Here is a 21,997-nt window from a genome sequence, read left to right as displayed (position 1 = left end):
TTGTGCATATGTATGTGTGTGGGGGTGTGTGTGTGTGTATGTATAATTATATTCTGTATGCAGTATAATTTCTTCCAAACCAAGATGTGATTCCCTTAAATCCCGTTGGGTTCCTTGACATCAAAACCCAGTGAATTATTGTATCCCAGGCATGTTTATGTCAAGATATAAGAAAATGTGTCCCTATTGTGAGTAATCAGGGACGTCAGAGGAACCGACAGCTTTTATATGCCTGCACACTTGGGTTATGTGCTGTGCTGGGCTGCCAGGTTCTAACACCCCAGGTGGGGCTTGTTGTAATTTCAGTTATTCATCCATGCCAGGAAGGACTGTAATCATCAAAGATCATTCAACGGCAAATGCCTAAAACCAAAGTACATCATAGGGATGATGGTGCCATTGGAGATCTCAGTATGACAAGAGCACAGATCATGAAGGAGGCATGTGAGGGATGAGACTGCAGGGTAATATATAAGAGACTTCTCAGCAGGGGGCACCACCAGGAGCCCTCCAGAAGGAAAGGGACATGACCCCTTTTGTTTTAGAGACTGTTGTGGGTTGAACTCTCTTCCCCCAAAAGCTGTGTTAAAGTTCTAAGCCCCAAAACCTATGAATATGGCCTTATTTTGAAATAAGGTCTTTGTAGATATAATCAAGATGCTGCCATACTGTATTAGGGTAGGCCCTAAATTCAATGACTCATGTCTTTATAAAAAGAAAAAGATTTTGAAACAAAGATACACAAAGAGGAGACACAGCATGTGCAGACAGAACCAAAAATTGAAATGATGAAGCTATAAACCAAAGTTGTTGAAGACTACTGGCAACCACCAGAAGCCAGGAAAGAGGCATGGAACAGATTCTTCCCTAGGACATTCAGAGAAAACATGGCCATCTTTATTTTGGCCTTTGAGCCTCCAGAATTATTACAGAATAAAGTTCTATTGTTTTAAGACACTTAATATGTAGTCATTTATTACAGCCACTGTAGAAACTAATATTGAGAAATTATCATAACAATATTGGGTGAAGGAGATGCAAAATGAACAAGACTGGACACAGGGTGACCAATTGGGAGGAAGAAAAATAGTCCGGGTGACACCACATCATGGCGGCACTAATCAGAACAGTGGCAGTGAAAACAACAAGACATTGGTAATGTTGATCGCTACTTAGAAGGTACAGTCAACAGAATTAGTTCTTAGTGGTATGGGGATGCCCGGGGAGGAAGGAGTCAGAGATAATGTCCAAATTTCTGGTGTGAAAAGCACTTACTACAATAAGGAGCACTTGGAATAGATTTGCCTGGGAGGAGAGAGAGAGTGAATTTCATTTTGTTCAAGCACCATTTGAGGTACCTGAGTGATATGTAAGTGGGCATGCCCTATAGGAAACTGGGTCTGGAACTCAGAAAAAAGTTTTAGGATGGAGATATAGATATGATAATGTTGCTATGAGACTTTGGGCTTCAGCCATAGTATCACTTAGCATACTCTATTTTAATCGCCTATTTGCCTGTAAATCCTCAACAAGAAAGGAAGTTAAGACCATAAAACAGAGGGAACAACTTCTTTTGATAAACATGGCTCTCCCAAACAGGCCATCTTGTGGATGGAGTAGTGATACCTTAAAGGAATTCTGGCTTTTCCAGTCAGTTCTGCAAAAGAAGCCGGCCCTTTAGCTTTTTAACTCTGGACCTGAGCCACGAATCCAGGACAACAGGGAAAAATCCTCCTAGATACTGTTACATCTTATATAGATTATCCAATGTAATTCTCACAAGAATAATCTTCGCTTAAGAGCTAATTAATTATAATTCTCACTAAAACACAAAAAGAAACAAAATAAAACCCCTAAAAGTCTCAGGTGCTACAAATAGGAGGGTCCTAAGTTTAGAGAAATGAGCTGGAGCTGGACAGGAGGGCCCAAGGGGATGGGTGAAGGAGACTGGCTATGGTCCAATCAAGATGGTGAATGGGACTGAGCCCTTCCTAAGGCCAGAGTTCAAGAGTATTTTTACACACGAGCCATAAGCTTTATAAATAACTTTCTCTGGAGGCATTTCAGACCTAAGACACATGCAGATTGAAAGTGAAGGAATGGAAAAGCATTTATCATGCAAACGGCAGTGAAAAGAAAGCCAAGATAGCTATACTTGTATTGGACAAAATAGACTTTAAGACAAAGACTATAAAAAGAGACAAAGAAGGACACTACATAATCATAAAGGGAACAATCCAATAAGAAAATATAACAATTGTAAATATTTATGTACCCAACAGAGGAGCACCCAAATACATAAAGTAGCTACTAACAAACATAAAGGAAGTAATCAATAGTAATACAATAATGGTAGGAGACTTTAATACCCCACTTACATTAATGGACAGATCACTGACACAGAAAATCAACAAGAAAACAGTGGCTTTGAATGACACACTAGAACATATGGATCTAAGAGATATATTCAGAACATTCCCTCCTAAAACAGTGGAATACACATGCTATTCAAGCACACATGGAACTTTCTCCAGAATAGATCCCATGTTAGAATATGAATCAAGGCTTAAATTCAAACAGATTAAAGTCATACCACTCATCTTTTCTGACCACAATGGCATAAAACAAGAAAATGCCTGGAAAGAACATAAATACATGAAGGCTAAATAACATGCTACTAAACAATGAATGGATCAACAAAAAAAATTATATGCAGAGAAATGAAAATGAAAACACAATAGTCGAAAATCTTTGGGAGGCAGCAAAAGCTGTTCTAAGAGGAAAATTTATAGTAATACAGGCCTACCTCAAGAAGCAAGAAAGATCTCAAATAAAGAATGTAACCTTACACTTAAAGAAGCTGAAAAAAGAACAAACAAAAACCTAAAGCCTGTGGAAGGAAGGCAAATAATAATGATTGGAGTATAAATAAATTAAATAGAAACTAAAAACAAAACAAAAAATGATAGAGCAGATCACTGAAACCAAGAACTGGTTCTTTGAAATGAGCAACAAAACTGATAAACGTCTAGCCAGATTTATAAAAAAAAAAAAAAAAAAAAAGAGAGAGAGAGAAAGGGAGACAGAGAAAACTTAAATAAATAAAATCAGAACTGAAAGAAGAGAAATAACAATAGACACCACAGAAATACAAAGGATTATAAGAGAATATCATGAAAAATTATATGCCAACAAATTGGACAACCTGGAAAAATGCATAAATTCCTAGAAATATGTAACCTACCAAAAGTGAATCAGGAAGAACTAGAAAATTTGAACAGACCAATTACTAGCAATGAAACTGAATCAGTAATAAACTCCCAACAAAAAGAAGTCCAGGACCAGAAGGCTTCACAGGTGAATTCTACCAAACATTTAAAGAAGAGTTAATACCTGTTCCTTTCACACTATTCCAAAAAAAATAGAAGAGAAAGGAAAGCTTCCAAATTCATTCTATGAGGCCAGCATTACCTTGATACCAAAACCAGATAAAGACACCACAAAAAGAACTACAGGCCACTCTCTCTGAGAAACATACATGCAAAAGTTCTCAACAAAGTATTAGCAAATTGAATCCAACAATATGTTAAAAAAAATCATTCACCATGATCAAGTGGGATTTATTCCTGGAATGCAAGGTTGGTTCAATATTTGCAAATTAATCAACATGATACATCACATCAACAAGAGAAAGAATAAAAACCATATGATCATTTCAATAGATGCAGATGAAGTGTTTGACAAAGTACAGTATCCATTGTCTTTTGACAAAGTACAGTATCTATAAAAACTCTCAACAAAGTCAGTTCAGAGGGAACATATCTCAACATAATAAAGTTCATATATGAAAATCCCACAGCTAACATCATACTCAATGGTGAAAAACTGAGAGCTTTTCCCTTAAGATCAGGACCAAGACAGGATGACCACTCTCACCACTTTTAATCAACATAGTACTAGAAGTCCTACCCACAGCAATCAAACAAGAAATAAAAGACATCTAAACTGGTAAGGAAGAAGTAAAGCTTTCACTGTTTATAGATAACATAATATTCTACATAGAAAACTCTGAAGACTCTTCCAAAAAACTACTAGAATTGATAAATGAATTTACTAAGGTTGTAGGATACAAAATCAATATAGAGAAATCCATTGCATTTCTATAGGCTAATAATGAAGTAGCAGAAAGAGAAATTAAGAAAACAGTCCCATTTGCAATTGTACCAAAAAGAATAAAATACCTAGGAATAAACAACCAAGGAGGTGAAAGACCTGTACTCTGGAAACTATAAAACACTGATGAAAGAAACTGAAGATGACACAAACAAATGGAAAGGTATTCTATGCTCATGGATTGGAAGAACCAATATTGTTAAAATGACCATACTTCCTAAAGCAATCTATAGATTTAATGCAATCCCTATCAAAATACCAACAGCATTTTCCACAGAACTAGAAAACATAATCCTAAAATATGTATGAAACCACAAAAGACCCTGAATAGCCAAAGCAATGTTGAAAAGAAAAACAAAGCTAGAGGTAACACAATCCCAGATTTCAAGTTACACTACAAAGCTGTAGTGATCAAAACAATACGGTACTGGCACAAAATAGATACACAGATCAAAAGAACAGAACAGAGAGCCCAGAAATAAACCTACAATTATATGGTCAAGTAATCTTTGACAAAGAAGGCAAGAATATGCAATGGAAAAAGAGTTGTCTCTTCAATAAATGATGTTGGGAAAACTGGACAGAAACACCCAAAACAATGAACTGGACCACTTTCTTACACCATGCACAAAAATAAACTTGAAATGGATCAAAGACCTAAATGTGAGACCTGAAACCACAAAAATCCTAGAAGAGAGCACAGGCAGTAATGTCTCCGACATCGGCTGTAGCAACATTTTTCTGCCTATCTCCCCTTGGGCAAGGAAAACAAAAGCTGGGGACTACATCAAAATAAAAAGCTTCTGCACAGCAAAGGAAACAATCAATAAAACTAAAAGACAAACTCCTAAGTGGGAGAAGGTATTTTCAAATGACATATCTGACAAAGGGTTAGTATCTGAAACATATAAGGAACTTATACAACTCAACAAAAAACAAATAATCCAATTAAAATTGGGCCAAAGACAACAGACATTTCTCCAAAGAAGACATCCAGATGCCCAAAAGACACATGAAAAGATGCTCAACATCAGTCATCAGCAGGGAAATGTGAATCAAAACCACAGTGAGTTATCACCTCACACCTGTCAGAATGGCTAAAATCAACAACACAAGAAACAATAAGGGTTGGTGAGGATACGGAGAAAAAGGAACCTTTGTTGGGAATGCAAACTGGTACAGCTATTGTGGAAAACAGTACAGAGGTGCTTCAAAAAATTAATAACAGAAATACCACATGATCCAGTAATTCCACTACCGGGTATTTACCCAAATAAATTGAAAACACTAACTCAAAAAGATATTATGTGCCCATATGTTTACTGCAGCATTGCTTAAAATAGTGAAATACGGCAGCAACCCCAGTCTCTAATGATAGATGAATGGATAAAGATGTGGTGTGTGTGTGTGTGTGTGTGTGTGTGTGTATGTGTTTATTATAATGGAATATTATTCAGCCATAAAAAAGAATGAAATCTTGCCTTTTGCAACAACATCGATGGATCTAGAGGGTATAATGCAAGCAAAATACATCAGTAGGAGAAAGAGAAATACCATCTAATTTTACTCATTTGTGGAATTTAAGAAACAAAACAAATGAACAAGGAAAAAAAGAGGCAAACCAAGAAACAGACTCTTAACTATAGAGAACAAACCAAATGATTACTAGAGCAGAGGTGACAGGGGGTGTGGGGGTGGGGGGTATGAGTGAAACAGGTGAGGGGGATTAAGAGCACAGTTATCATGATGAGCACTGAGTAATGCTGAATCACCATATTGTACACCTGAAACTAACATAATTATGTTAACTATACTGGAATTAAAATTAAATAAGGGAGATTAAGCGTCTGCCTTTGGCTCAGGTCATGATCCCAGAGTCCTGGGATCGAGCCCCACATCGGGCTCCCTGCTCAGCGGGAAGCCTGCTTCTCCCTCTCCCACTCCCCCTGCTTGTGTTCCTGCTCTCGCTATCTCTCTCTCTGTCAAATAAATAAATAAAATCTAAAATAAATAAATAAATAAATAAGGGAGGAAGGAGCGAGAAAAGTAAAGAAAAAAAGCTCTCTCTCTCTCTCTGTTGGTCCAGGTAAGTGTTCAGGAGGTTCTCCCCAAGAGAAACAGGAACCCAAGCCTTACAACTTAGAGATCTGAACTCTTTCTCTCTGAACTTCATGGTACAGGGTAATCAAGGTGAAACCCATCCTCGCAAAGGCAAATACGAAACATGTGAAATAGCTACAAAGAGATCTTCCTGGCCGGAAGGAGTCTGTCCGTCCACCAACTGCACTGAAAACAAACCAACAAACAAAAAACCTCCACAAGCTATAATAAACCACACCATAAGGAGGGAGAGTTCACAGATACAACATATGTTAGAATTAAAGTAACAGAAAACTTCAAATAATTTGTCATTTTAAAAATAATAGAGATAAAGCAAAGAAAGGAAATAATATAAAATAGACATGAAAACAGTAACAGCTAACATTTTGTATTGATCTGTTAGTATTTGCTAGTTTTCATTATAATAAACATACATACTACACACATCACTTGGCTTATTAATCACCAACTGTATGTAGCCAGGTACAGTTATTCCCATTCACAAACCATGAATCTGAAGCACAGAGAGGTGAAGGAAACAGGGTAACACCTTGTAAACGGTGGGGCTGGGATTCGAACCCAGGAGGTCTCATTTCAGAGTTCACTAACCACTGTGGCGTGCCAAGTAGAAATGCTAAGAGTTGCATTTAGAAAAGAATCATGGGCAACAACTCAGATGATGGGTTGAATTTAAGACCGGATGCAGGTGAAAGGAGAGAACTGCCAAGATTCCATCGCAAATGTAGCACAGGATGATACAGAGCAAGAACACATAGACATGAGAAAAGAAGGAAGGCTGGTGGGATGAGGAGCTGAAACCTAGAATATCAGGAGCCACCAAATGAGAGATTAAGAGAAAGTGAGGTGAAAAGAAATATGTGGGGGTAATGCTTAGAATTTTCTAGAATTGAGGAAAACTATATTCTCAGAAGGAAAGAAAATACAGCAGGATATGAAGGGAAAATAAAATATATCTGCGCCTAGACAGATTATAGGAAAGATGCAGAGCATCAAAGACAAAGGGACAGGTGCCAAAGAAAAAGACATAGGACCTCTAAAGGAAGAATGATTTGACTCACTGCAGACTATGAATGCCAGAAGACAATAGAATCGTATTTAAAATTTTGAGGAAAATTAAATTTCAACCTAGATCTCCATACACAGCTCAATGCACATATAGGCAAAAGCAGAATGTATAAACAGATCATCTATGAACAACTGCTGAAGAATAAACCCAAAAGGAATGAGCTGTGTATAAGAAGAAATCATGGGCAAAGCAATAAACAAGTTGAAAACCTACATCAGTAGTGTCTGAAAAAATGCAGTCATTATAGTAATAATACCAGGGGATTTACCAACCAGGTGGAATCAGAGACTAGAAAACTAGAGGGAAGTTGGTAGGAGTGATTGAAACACACGAAGATCCTTTTGTTATTCAAGAGAAGAACAGAGCCACTGGTTAACATTACATGTTGGCCATACATATTACAATCCTAAAGATTAATCATTAAAATAATAGAAAAAGGTAAAACTTCTAAGAGATGGTACAAATGCAATTCACATGACAGAAGGAAAAGAAAGAGAAAGGACGTATTGACCCAATGTGAAATGGAGATTTCAGATGTACAAAATTTTAGACAAAACTAGCTTATGGGCATTTAGGAATACAATATATACATAATAGATTATAGACACATGAGCAGGGAGGGTGCACACGGCCAACCTCAGGAGGTGATGGTGGGAAGGAGGGAAAGAATGGAGAGGAGACCAAAGAGGCTTGAATTGTATCTGTAATGTTTTATTCTCAAAAAAATACATGAATTATCAGATTCAAATATGACAAAGTATTAAAATGCTATATCCAGTATTATATCCTTTTATGTACTATCATTTTATTAATTTAAAAAAGGGAGGGGGGAGAAAAGCAGGTTCAGAAATGTTAATTCACCTTCCCAAGATCACGGTCCTTGAGGAAATATAGCCTTGGCTTATTTTTTTTTTTCCCATCAACAAGGACAGAGCCTGGCAAGTGGCATAGGTGTTGGAAAATAGGCAAGAAGAGCTAGGATAATTCCTGGAAGGAAGGGCCTTCTATTAAAGGCCACCATTTAACAGGGTGGCGCAGGGCTGCATTTGGCATCCAGGGCTCTGTTCCAGCTGTAAAGAGGCCAAATCCCAAGAGAAGCAGAGGCTGTGACCTAAGGAAAGTTAGAGATCATCTAGTTCAACTGTCTTGGTTTCCAAATTCAGAACCAGAGACCTAGAGAGGTACTGGCTTGCTCCAAGTGATATCATCAGTGGGTGGTTGACTCCACATCTAAAGCTATGTCAATTATATCAAGTGTCCCAAAGTCTGGTCAAGAAACAGCAGAACATTCTTGGGAATGATGATGGTGACGTTGCCAATGCTACTGATGATGAGAGTGAAAACAAGATGGCGGTGGTGCTGATGATACCAGCTAACTTTTTTTGAGCATAATTTAAATTCTAGACACTCAAATGCTTTATAACAATCCCCTTGATTATTCCTCTCAAAAACTAAACAAACAAACAAAAAAAGAAAGTTAGGTACAATCATCACCACCGTTTCTGATTAAAGGAGAACCTTTCAGGGTCTCATAATTTGTAGATGACTAAGTGGTTCCCAACGCAGGCAGTCTGACTTCTGGGCTGGAGCTCTTCACCACAGGCTGTGCTGGAGACTCAAATGTCAGGGGAAGGGAACAGGGCCAAGTGGGAGCTCAGCCCCATCTCGGTCAGGTTGTGCTTACTCTTAGGTTTTTCCCTCTTACTCTAGATGCACAGCATGGGTGTGGCTTAGAACTTGACACCATCTGATGCCCATGTGGATTCTGCGTGGTTTCAAGTCAGGTGGAGAGAGTTTGAAGCCATAGTAAGCGTGTGATAGACTGACTCATGAATTACTGGACTATCCCTGCAATAATTTCTCTTAAAGACAACTTTAATTTTCCTGTACATAAGGAAAGAGTCCTTCTGTAAACAGTACAACATTTTGCCCCCTCTTTGGTGTGGAAAAACCATCACCACGGGGAGCAGAAAAAAGTAGTGCTTGAGCCAAGGAATACTGAATAATCTGCTTCACATCAACCAAAGTGAAAGCAATCCGTGACCTCAATTTCTCTGCTAAAGAGATGCTACTAGTTAATGGATGGTAATAATATAGATTACAAGATGGCTAGATCTAGGACTCCACTGTCTGCATAGAACAAGGAAATGGAGCTTGTTCCTTCTAGAGGCAGAATTCTAGAGTAGAGTTCTGAAGTCAGAGTATTGAGCTCACATTCCAGCTCTGTCATTCAACCATCTACTGTGTTCTTCACCAATACTCGTATTAAGCACTCTGAAATTTAAAAAGTATGGTCAAGGATTCATGTCAAAATTAACCAATTTATCAATATTTTAGTGGTATGATGAACATCCTCAGGAAAATAAAGCAACAATTCCCAGTACATGTAAATTTTAGGTGTGAGACAACAACAGTCTGAAATGCTGTGTTATGTACGCACAGAGAACTCTATGTAATCTGTCTTCCAAGGATAAAAATTACATGATTTGCAAAGAAGCAAAGATATTACCCAAAAGAATACACACAGTGCCCAGAGGACTTTCTATCTCAAAGTAACATCTAGGGCACAAGAAAGAAAGACATTGCTGGGGGAACATCTATTGTTTTTAAGGTTTTTAGAGGGAAATAAGCGAAGCAAATCAATCTGATATGTGAAAAGTTAGAATTTCTTGTGTCAAACATTGAAACTCAAAGATAAAAAAAAAAAAACACAACATAGATACTCCGAGTGAAAAACAGGTCACATATATAGGACATCAGAACATTTAAAAAAAAATCAAAACAAGGAAATAACCAAGAAGGGTTAACCTAATAAGCTTCCTTCATTTGATTCTAGATACAGGGTTTTAAGAAGACATATCTGATAGAAATCACAAAATGGCAGCTCACAGCTCAAATCATTTGCAGAAATGTTTGTTGGGTTGTTTTTTTTTTTTTTTTTTTGCTTGCAGAGCTTTTTTCAAAAATCAAGTTAAAAATCACATTTCATATTTGTTTTTCAAAACCTAAGTTTTTTTCTGCTAAAAAAAAACAAAGTGTTGAGGGGGTTGGGAGGATGGGTTAGCCTGGTGATGGGTATTGAGGAGGGCACGTTCTGCATGGAGCACTGGGTGTTATGCACAAACAATGAATCATGGAACACTATATCTAAAACTAATGATGTAATGTATGGGGATTAACATAACAATAAAAAATTAAAAAAAAAAAAACAAAGTGCCTAGCAAAGTGCTGGAGCTCAGGAATTGCTGTCCTCTTCACAGAAGGGTTTCTAGTTTGCCACCTTACCTTATTTATTTACATTACCAGCCTGCCCCCTGTAGACAAGCAAGTTCATAACCCCTTACCTACTGCCAAACAGATCCAAGCAGAGAGACAAGATCCAAGCAAGAAGGGAATGCTTGATTGGGCTACATTAGAGAGGTTCATTTGTTTGTTTGTTCGTTCATTCATTCATTCATTCACTCATTCATTCATTCATTCAACTATTACATGCTGAGTATCTGAAAAGTGCCAGATACTGAGCTCCTATAAGAATATAAGTATTTGGACTTCTCATCAAGGTGACAGGCAACCATGGATCTCGATGTCTATCAAAATGTATGTAATAGAGAGATTTGAGGACAAAACAGTGATGAATTTTAGGAAATTGAATGAGAAATTCTAAGAAGTGCTAACAGTTGCAAGGGACCCAAAGGAAGGGGAATTTGAAGAAAGAGAGGGTGGGGGTGCCTGGGTGGCTCAGTCAGTTAAGCGCCTGCCTTCGGCTCTGGTCATGATCCCAGAGTGCTGGGATTGAGCCCCGAGTGGGGCTCCCTGCTCAGTAGGGAGTCTGCTTCTCCCTCTGCCCCTACCCCCTGCTTGTGTGCTCTCTCTCCCTCTCAAATAAAGAATGAAGGAAGGAAGGAAGGAAGGAAGAAAGGAAGGAAGGGGTGGTCAGCAGGGTAAAACTGGCTGAGAAGAAGAAGACAGAAAAGGAAGGGCAGTCTCTGGTGCAAGTTGCAAATCCCCGGTGACATTTCAGAGGGCACTTAGAGTAGGCTGGTAAAGCCAGGTGGAGCAGCGAGAATATAAGGGCAGAGGGCACAAGAAAGAAAGACATTGCTGGGGGAAGGATGGGGCCCCAGGGAACACGGGGGAGTGGGAAGGCGGGGGCAGGGGGGGTGGAGTGAGGAGCCACTCAGAGCAGAGGACCGAACACGTACAAGAGAGAGTTGGGGCACCAGACAATTCATGGGAATAGCCATATGCCAGAATGAATTCAGTCTAGATGGAACACCATTATATTCTGATACCAGAGAAAAGCTGGTAACTTTTCCATGAACTATATACTCACGGTCACTTCTTAAGAACTTCTAGACACATTCTAGAAAGGGGTTTTCACCATAAAAGCTTTCTTTAATAGGCACCCAAATTCAGTGGCAATAAGCTACAAAAGAAAATCTGTCCATTTTCAATCATGTTTTATTTTCTGGCGTTCCACTTGTGATCTCAATCAGAAATGACTGAAAATATTTCTGTTTCTTTGGCTTTGTTGGAAATGACATTTTTCACACAGGCAGTTAATCTTGGACCAATGGAATCAGGAGGCATCATTCTCTAGAATCCTCTATGTATAATCAAGGGAAAGAAATATTCAAGTACAAATGATAGGTCTGTGTGCTTTATACTAAAAAGATAATGTTTATTTTTATTCTTTTGTGAATGTACAGTGAACATGGTATTTCTTCCAACATTGCCATAGAAAAAAATCTAATGCCAAGTACATGCTCATCAGATAAGGATCAAATGAACTAAGCAGAAGAAAAGAAGAAAGTGAAATGCTTTTAGCTCTGAATGTTCATAAGGTAATGTAGTGTACGTAAGATGACTTATCAGGATCTCTGTTTCATTTCTGTAGCTGTGAAAGGGTAAGAAAGAAAAAAAAGAAACCTGCTATCTGATTGTGGCTTAAAAATTAAAACTCCCTAAATGATTTCTTCATAGTAATTTCAAACAAAATGCTTATAACGTAATTTTTAAATGAAAGCATAATGGAAACAAAACTGACTTCCAAATATTTTAGGCATAAATTATATCCTATTGCTATTCCTCTCTAGCAGACCCTCCGGCACCTGGATTTTGACACACATATAAATGTATATTGGTTATTTCTGATTCAAGTAGATGTATATACACACACAGCAGTGAGTTTTGAAGAGTCTCATCAATCTATACAGTGATAACTGAGATGTGTTGCTTACTGGAAAACAAGAGGCAAATACCCAAATAGAGCTGTCATATTTGTCATGTGTTCTGCAATATGTGCAGTTCAAAGTCAACTGGGTGCCTCTTCCATAGTATGTGGGAAGAAATCCCAAGTGCTTGCTTCTCGAGGACTTACTTTACAAGTAGAATTCAGGGACCTTTTAGAGCACGTGTCTCTGGGTCCAGCCTTTGGAGCCCATCCATGGGGGTCCGCACGTGCATGATCTCCATCTCTACCACCCACAGTGACAACCACCACCCAGACATGAAGCCCATCCATCGCCTTTGGTGGGTATAGTCAGCTCAGGGATTTCCAAATTCTCAACCAATCGTCTTCCTAAGATTAGGAGCAAAACTGTGGCACAAAATAAGCTTAGCAGAGACTTTCCCCTCTCTTTTAGAGTCTTTATAGAGAGTGTAGAAAAGGAGCACAGAGCCAAGAAATTTCCCCATTAATATAAAAATGATACTACACAAGTTCATCAATTAATCTTAAAGCCTATATAAATGCATGACAAATCTCCCTGGAAATAAATAAAAATGGTCATCAAGGGTCTGTGTCCGATAGTAGGATCAACAGTAAATAAAGAGCCTGTTTTGCTCAGAGCTCAGTATGTGAGACGGGAATTTATGCAGCACTCAAACAAAAACTGTGTAACATGTCATCTACTCACCCCTGCAAGGCTTTCTCTCCAAACCAGTCTCCTTTCCCTAAAGTTCGAAGAAAGACCGGGTCTTCACTGGGTGAGTCTTCCCGAGTGACATTTACCTACAAAGAGAAACAAAGTCTATATCCACTGCACACACTGACTGATCAGATCAACACTAACTGGTAATGTTAATTTCATTTTTTGTTTCTTCTTTCAAACTTATTTTCATGAAGACCATGAGGACATTATCACTGAAAGGATCAAAGAAGAATATCACAAATTTCCATGCAAACCACAAGAAATGTCCTCCGATATTGTTATGCTGTTTCAAGCTGTTTTTAAGTAGTCATAAATTACTCAGAAATTTGAATTTCACTTAATCCTCATTCCGACCTCCTATGAGGCAAGCACTATAATGAATTAAGTGAGCATTCCTCCAATCTTTTTTAATGTGTTTATATGTTTGAATTTTTACAACACATGAATAACCAATACAGTATGTATTGTTCTGTAACTTACACTTTTTCTCTTAACATCGTTTTATTACTTATCCATGTTCTTACATATAAATCTAGTTCATCTACTTGAATGCTTCCGTGCCTTCTTCCATTCTATATGTTTATCCATCCAACTCCTTATAGACAGATGTTTAAATTGTTTCCATTCTTTTCTGCAGTAAGCATCTTTCTATGTACCTCACATGCATGTCCCCATTCCTCTAAGATAACGCCTGTCTCTTTTTCCTAAGAATCCAGCCTCCATTCAAAGGCCATTTACATGTTCATGAAGACTTCTTACAGGTCTAACCCACGACAGTCCTTAAGGTCCACATGCTTCATTCAGAAGGATTTCATTTTTTAAAGATCTGAATTGCATGTATATCTTTTTCCTTCTTTACCGTAAAAGTGTGCTCCTCAAAGATGTGGGTTTATCTTTGACACTCTCTACAATTTATAATAAGCACCTAAAAGAGCTGTAAGTTGTTGGAACAGAAAAGCTTTATTACCCAAACAAGGTATCTGGGCCCATAAGGAATTTTGACTTGGGTGACAGTCCACGGAAGGAAAGTAATAATGTTTTGTTGCATGAATGAAGACATAAATGCACTAAGTTGTACCTTTGTGTTAATTCACTTCCCCTTCAAGTTCTACTAATATTCATAATACTGGCTACGTTTCTTCTAGAATGGTTAAATAGTTAAAACTCACCTACCTGGAAAATGTAATGAAGCAGAAAAAACTAATTTCCTAAGACAATGCTAGACACTTTAGCAAATTTAAAAATACTATGCTTCAGGTTTCTGAGTTTAGAGAATGGATGACAAAGACCAGAATTTTTATAAGCATTAAGAATGCATGTGCAAGGTGGAGGGAATCCAATTATTACTCTCCACTGATCCATTTGATTACTTTTCCACACTGTGTTTCAAACCATGGGGATGCAGTTTTTAACCCTCTTATACCAAGCTATATCATAGAGATGCTCATTTGCATGCTGATGAGGCTTTTATAGATGTGGGCAGAAATACACTAGCCCACTGATTCTCAAACTTCAGGGTAAGGGTCTTATTTAAAATAAAGGCTACTATGGGATGAGTAGGAGACCTGGATTTCGTCTGGTCTCAGGAATTCAGCTGGATAGGGATCAAACCATTCTTAACACCTACGAACTCAACAGGAGATCGAAGAAAAGAATAGCAACAACTCTCTGAACAGAAAAGCGACCACTTTCTGGAAGGTAGCACGTGTGGAGAAGTGAATCCGAGGTGATATTCGGGAGGATAGATGGTGGGGGAAGGAACTCCGTCGGCCACTTCTGGCAAGTGATAGAGCCGTGGAGCACAAAATCAGAACTTGTACAAGTCTGCTCTGCTGAGGGACATCGCTCCAGTGGCTAAGCAGGGGGTGGAACACTCGGGGGGACAGTGTGGTCTCAGGACCCTCGGGTCACAGAAAGACTGGTGGTGCCTGAGTGCGGCAGAGCTCCCAGGGATAGGAGCAGGGAAGCCGGCTACAAAGAGGGAGCCGAGGCACGGGCTCTCAGCTCGGGGTTGCCATAAACCGTGATCCGTGGCACAGTCGGACCCCTGCTCCTCCAGCAGGGACCCAACAAGTGGCAGATCCGGGGAGACTCCCCTTCCTCCCCTGGGAGGAGTGGCACAGGAGTGCACCACAGGGATGTGCTGGGTTTGGAGACTCCACACTGAGTCAGGTGCCAGAGATAGAAATGCTCGGTCACAGGCCGGGTGAGCACAGAGAGCAGATGGAGACCAGGGAGACGGGAGTGACTGACTGCTTTTCTCTGGGGATGCACTGAGGATCGGGGCCCTGAGTTCTCGGCTCCTCCGGGGCGGACATTGGGAGGCCACCATTTTCACTCTTGGCCTCCAAAGCTGTATGGAAAGCTTGCAGGGAACAAAAGCTCCAGAGAGCAAACCCGAGGAGATTACTTAGCCCGGGCCGGGCAAGGGCAGGGCAATTCCGCCTCCGGCAAAGGCATTTGGGAACCACAGCAACAGGCCCCTCCCCCAGAAGATCAGTGAGAACAGCCAGCCAAGACCAAGTTTACCGATCAATGAGAATGGCAGAACTCCAGCACTAGGGGAACACTGCACATAGAATCCATTGCTTTTTTACCACGATTCTTTAGTCTTTCAAAGTTAATTTTTTTTTAACTTTTTTTTTTTTGATTTTTCTTTTTCCTTTTCTCAACCAACATCAATCCCTTTTTTAAAAAACATTTTTCTTTTTCATTTTTAAAGTCATATTCTATCCCTTCATAGTAGTTACCCTTATTTTTGGCATAAATTTATAAGTTGTTCTCTCTTTAAAATTTTGAGATAGTTTCTTCTAACAGATCAAAATACACCCTAAATCTCTAGTGTATGGTTTTGTTCTACTCTCCTGCCCGATCACATTCTCTCCCTTTTTCTTCTAAATCCTCTTCTTTCTTTTTTCAAACAACATATCAATTCCTTTTATAAAATTTTTTATAATTTTCATCTTTACAGTCATATTCCATCCCTTCATCATATCAACCCTTATTTTTGTACATATATTAGTTTTTCTTTCTTTAAAATTTTGGGACGCACTTTATTCTAACGTACCAAAATACACCCAAAATCTAGTGTGTGGCACAGATCTATGCACCAGCCTGATCATATTTGATCATATTCTTTTTTTTTTGTTTTCTTTTGTTCTGTTTTTGTTTACCTTTTTCTTTTTTATTTCTTTCCTTTCTTTTCCCCTGGCTTCAGGTCTTTTCTGATTTGTTTAGAGTATATTTTCTGGGGACGCTGTTACCCTGTTAGCATTTTGTTCTCTCATTAATCTATTCTCCTCTGGACAAAATGACAAGATGGAAAAAATCACCTCAACAAAAAGAACAAGAGGTAGTACCGACTGCCAGGGACCTACTCAATACGGACATTAGTACGATGTCGGATCTAGACTTCAGAATCATCACTTTAAAGATACTAGCTGGGCTTGAAAAAAGGATGGAAGTTATTAGAGAAATGCTTTCTGGAGAAATAAAAGAACTAAAATCTAACCAAGTCGAAATCAAAAAGGCTATTAATGAGGTGCAATCAAAAATGGGGGCGCTAACTACTAGGATAAATGAGGAAGAAGAGAGAATCAGTGATATAGAACACAAAATGATGGAAAATAAAGAAGCTGAGAAAAAGAGCGATAAACAACTACTGGGTCACGAGGGCAAAATTCGAGAGATAAATGATGCCATAAGATGAAACAACATTAGAATAATTGGGAACCCAGAAGAAGAAGAGAGAGAGAGAGGGGCAGAAGGTATACTGGAGCAAATTATAGCAGAGAACTTCCCTAATTTGGGGAAGGAAACAGGCATCAAAATCCAGGAGGCACAGAGAACCCCTCTCAAAATCAATAAAAATAGGTCAACACCCTGACATCTAATAGTAAAACTTATGAGTCACAGAGACAAAGAGAAAATCCTGAAAGCAGCTCGGGAGAAGAGATCTGTAACCTACAATGGTAGAAACATTAGATTGGCAACACACCTATCCACAGAGACCTGGCAGGCCAGAAAGGACTGGCAGGATATATTCAGAGCACTAAATGAGAAAAATATGCAACCAAGAATACTATATCCAGCTAGGCTGTCATTGAAAATAGAAGGAGAGATAAAAAGCTTCCAGGACAAACAAAAACTAAAGGAATTTGCAAACATGAAACCAGCCCTACAAGAAATCTTGAAAGGGGTCCTCTAAGCAAAGAGAGAGCCTAAAAGCAACATAGACCAGAAAGGAACACAGACAATATACAGTAACAGTCACCTTACAGGCAATACAGTGGCACTAAATTCCTATCTTTCAGTAGTTATCCTGAATGTAAATGGGCTAAATGCCCCAATCAAAAGACACAGGCTATCAGATTGGATTAAAAAACAAGACCCATCAATAGGCTGTCTGCAAGAGACTCATTTTAGACCCAAAGACACCCCCAGATTGAAAGTGAGGGGGTGGAAAACCATTTACCATGCTAATGGACACCAAAAGAAAGCTGGGGTGGCCATCCTTATATCAGACAAATTAGCTTTTAAACCAAAGACTGTAATAAGAGATGAGAAAGGACACTATATCCTACTTAAAGGGTCTATCCAACAAGAAGATCTAACAATTGTAAATATCTGTGCCCCTAACATGGGAGCAGCCAATTATATAAGGTAATTAATAACAAAAGCAAAGAAACACATCAACAACAATACAATAATAGTGGGGGACTTTAACACCCCCCTCACTGATGTGGACAGATCATCTAAGCAAAAGATCAACAAGGAAATAAAGACTTTAAATGACACACTGGACCAAATGGACTTCACAGACATATTCAGAACATTCCATCCCAAAAAAACAGAATACACATTCTTCTCTAGTGCCCGTGGAACATTCTCCAGAATCAATCACATCCTAGGTCATAAATCAGGTCTCAACCGGTACCAAAAGATTGGGATCATTCCCTGCCTATTTTCAGACCACAATGCTTTGAAACTAGAACTCAATCACAAGAGGAAAGTCGGAATGAACTCAAATACATGGAGGCTAAAGAGCATCCTACTAAAGAATGAATGGGTCAACCAGGAAATTAAAGAAGAATTAAAAAAATTCAGGGAAACCAATGAAAATGAAAACACAACTGTTCAAAATCTTTGGGATGCAGCAAAGGCAGTCCTAAGAGGAAAGTATATAGCAATACAAGCCTTTCTCAAGAAACAAGAAAGGTCTCAAATACACAACCTAACCCTACCACTAAAGAAGCTGGAGAAAGAACAGCAAATAAAGCCTAAACCCAGCAGGAGAAGAGAAATAATAAAGATCAGAGCAGAAATCAATGAAATAGAAACCAAAAGAACAGTAGAACAGATCAACGAAACTAGGAGCTGGTTCTTGGAAAGAATTAACAAGATTGATAAACCCCTGGCCAGACTTATCAAAAAGAAAAGAGAAATGATCCAAATCAACAAAATCATGAATGAAAGAGGAGAGATCACAACCAACACCAAAGAAATACAAACAATCGTAAGAACATATTATGAGCAACTATATGCCAGCAAATTAGATAACCTGGAAGAAATGGATGCATTCCTAGAGATGTATCAACTACCAAAACTGAACCAGGAAGAAATAGAAAACCTGAACAGACACTTAACCACTAAGGAAATTGAAGCAGTCATCAAAAATCTCCCAAAACATAAAAGTCCAGGGCCAGATGGCTTCCCAGGAGAATTCTACCAAACATTTAAAGGAGAATTAATACCTATTCTTCTGAAACTGTTCCAAAAAATAGAAATGGAAGGAAAACTTCCAAATTCATTTTATGAGGCCACCATTACCTTGATCCCAAAACCAGACAAAGACCCCATCAAAAAGGAGAATTACAGACCAATATCCTTGATGAACATGGATGCAAAAATTCTCACCAAAATACTAGCCAATGGGATCCAACAGTACATTAAAAGGATTATTCACCACGACCAAGTGGGATTTATCCCTGGGCTGCAAGGTTGGTTCAACATCCGCAAATCAATCAACGTGATACAATACATTAACAAAAGAAAGAACAAGAATCATACGCTCCTCTCAATAGATGCAGAAAAAGCATTTGACAAAGTACAGCATCCTTTCTTGATCAAAACTCTTCAGAGTATAGGCATAGAGGGTACATACCTCAATATCATAAAAGCCATCTATGAAAAACCTACAGCGAATATCATTCTCAATGGGGAAAAACTGAGAGCTTTCCCCCTAAGGTCAGGAACGCGGCAGGGATGACCACTATCACCACTGCTATTCAACATAGTATTAGAAGTCCCAGCCACAGCAATCCGACAACAAAAAGAAATCAAAGGCATCCAAATCAGCAAACAAGAAGTCAAACTCTCACTCTTTGCAGATGATATGATACTTTATGTGGAAAACCCAAAAGACTCCACCCCAAAACTGCTAGAACTCATACAGGAATTCAGTCAAGTGGCAGGATATAAAATCAATGCACAGAAATCAGTGGCATTCCTATACACCAACAACAAGACAGAAGAAAGAGAAATTAAGGAATTGATCCCATTTACAATTTCACCCAAAACCATAAGATACCTAGGCATAAATCTAACCAAAGAGGCAAAGGATCTGTACTCAGAAAACTATAAAATACTCAGGAAAGAAATTGAGGAAGACACAAAGAAATGGAAAAACATTCCATGCTCATGGATTGGAAGAACAAATATTGTGAAGATGTCAATGTTACCTAGAGCAATCTACACATTCAATGCAATCCCTATCAAAATACCATCCACTTTTTTCAAAGAAATGGAACAAATAATCCTAAAATTTGTATGGAACCAGAAAAGACCCCGAATAGCCAGAGGAATGTTGAAAAAGAAAAGCAAAGCTGGCAGCATCACAATTCCAGACTCAAGCTCTATTACAAAGCTGTCATTATCAAGACAGTATGGTACTGGCACAAAAACAGACACATAGATCAATGGAACAGAAGAGAGAGCCCAGAAATGGACCCTCAACTCTATGGTCAACTAACTTTGACAAAGCAGGAAAGAATGTCCAATGGAAAAAAGACAGTCTCTTCAACAAATGGTGTTGGGAATATTGGACAGCCACATGCAGAAGAATGAAACTGGACCATTTCCTTACACCACACACAAAAATAATCTCCAAATGGTTGAAAGACCTAAATGTGAGACAGGAGTCCATCAAAATCCCCAAAGGAGAACACAGGCAGCAACCTCTTCGACCTCAGCCACAGCAACTTCTTCCTAGAAACATCACCAAAGGCAAGGGAAGCAAGAGCAAAAATGAACTATTGGGACTTCATCGAGATAAAAAGCTTTTGCACAGCAAAAGAAACAGTCAACAAAACCAAAAGACAACCGACAGAATGAGAGAAGATATTTGCAAATGACATATCTGATAAAGGGCTAGTATCCAAAATCTATAAAGAACTCATCAAACTCAACACCCAAAGAACAAAGAATCCAATCAAGAAATAAGCAGAAGACATGAACAGACATTTTTCCAAAGAAGACATCCAGTTGGCCAACAGACACCTGAAAAAGTGCTCAACATCGCTCGGCATCAGGGAAATCCAAATCAAAACCTCGATGAGATACCACCTCACACCAGTCAGAATGGCTAAAGTTAACAAGTCAGGAAACGACAGATGTTGGCGAGGATGCGGAGAAAGGGGAACCCTCCTACACTGGTGGTGGGAATGCAAGCTGGTACAACCACTCTGGAAAACAGTATGGAGGTTCCTCAAAAAGTTGAAAATAGAGCTACCCTACGACCCAGCAATTGCACTCCTGGGTATTTACCCCAAAGATACAAATGTAGGGATCCGAATGGGTACGTGCACCCCGATGTTTATAGCAGCAATGTGCACAATAGCCAAACTGTGGAAAGAGCCAAGATGTCCATCGACAGATGAATGGATAAAGAAGATGTGGTATGTGTGTGTGTGTGTGTGTGTGTGTGTATATATATATATATATATATATATATATATATATATAATGGAATATTATGCAGCCATCTAAAGGACTGAGATCTTGCCATTTGCACTGATGTGGATGGAACTGGAGGGTGTTGTGCTGAGCGAAATAAGTCAATCAGAGAAAAACATGTATCATATGACCTCACTGATATGAGGAATTCTTAATCTCAGGAAACAAACTGAGGGTCGCTGGAGTGGTGGGGGGTGGGAGGGATGGGGTGGCTGGGTGATAGACATTGGGGAGGGTATGTGCTATGGTGAGTGCTATGAATTGTGCATGACTGTTGAATCATAGATTTGTACCTCTGAAAAAAACAATGCAATATATGTTAAGAAAAAAAAAAAGAAAAAGATAGCAGGAGGTGAAGAATGAAGTGGGGGAAATCAGAGGGGGAGACAAACCATGAGGGACGATGGACTCTGAAAAAAAAAACAAACTGAGGGTTCTAGAAGGGAGGGGGTGGGAGGATGGGTTAGCCTGGTGATGGGTATTAAAGAGGGCACGTTCTACATGGAGCACTGGGTGTTATGCACAAACAATGAATCATGGTACAGTATATCAAAAACTAATGAAGTAATGTATGGTGATTAACATAACAAACAAAAAATTAAAAAAATTAGTTCTGAGAAAAAAAATAAAATAAAATAAAGGCTACTGAACTTCTTGATACCTCTCCTGAGGCAAGGAAAACAAAAGCAAA

The 21,997-nt window shown here is 38.8% G+C and overlaps 1 protein-coding gene across 2 annotated transcripts in view; it reads right to left on the bottom strand.

Moving 5' to 3' along the window:
* Window positions 1-21,997, bottom strand: part of PRKG1 (protein kinase cGMP-dependent 1) — a 1,214,718-nt gene that overhangs the window by 199,667 nt on the left and 993,054 nt on the right. For both annotated transcript variants that reach the window (XM_032430422.1, XM_032430421.1), the window contains exon 7: window positions 13,279-13,373. In XM_032430422.1, the coding sequence (XP_032286313.1) occupies window positions 13,279-13,373 (95 nt within the window). The remainder of the gene's footprint in view (window positions 1-13,278; window positions 13,374-21,997) is intronic.

This window comes from Phoca vitulina, unplaced genomic scaffold (assembly GCF_004348235.1).
Source record: "Phoca vitulina isolate PV1807 unplaced genomic scaffold, GSC_HSeal_1.0 scaffold43, whole genome shotgun sequence".
Taxonomy (NCBI): Eukaryota; Metazoa; Chordata; class Mammalia; order Carnivora; family Phocidae; genus Phoca; species Phoca vitulina.
Note: the sequence above shows the minus strand (reverse complement) of the source record. Positions and strands in the feature narration are given on the sequence as shown.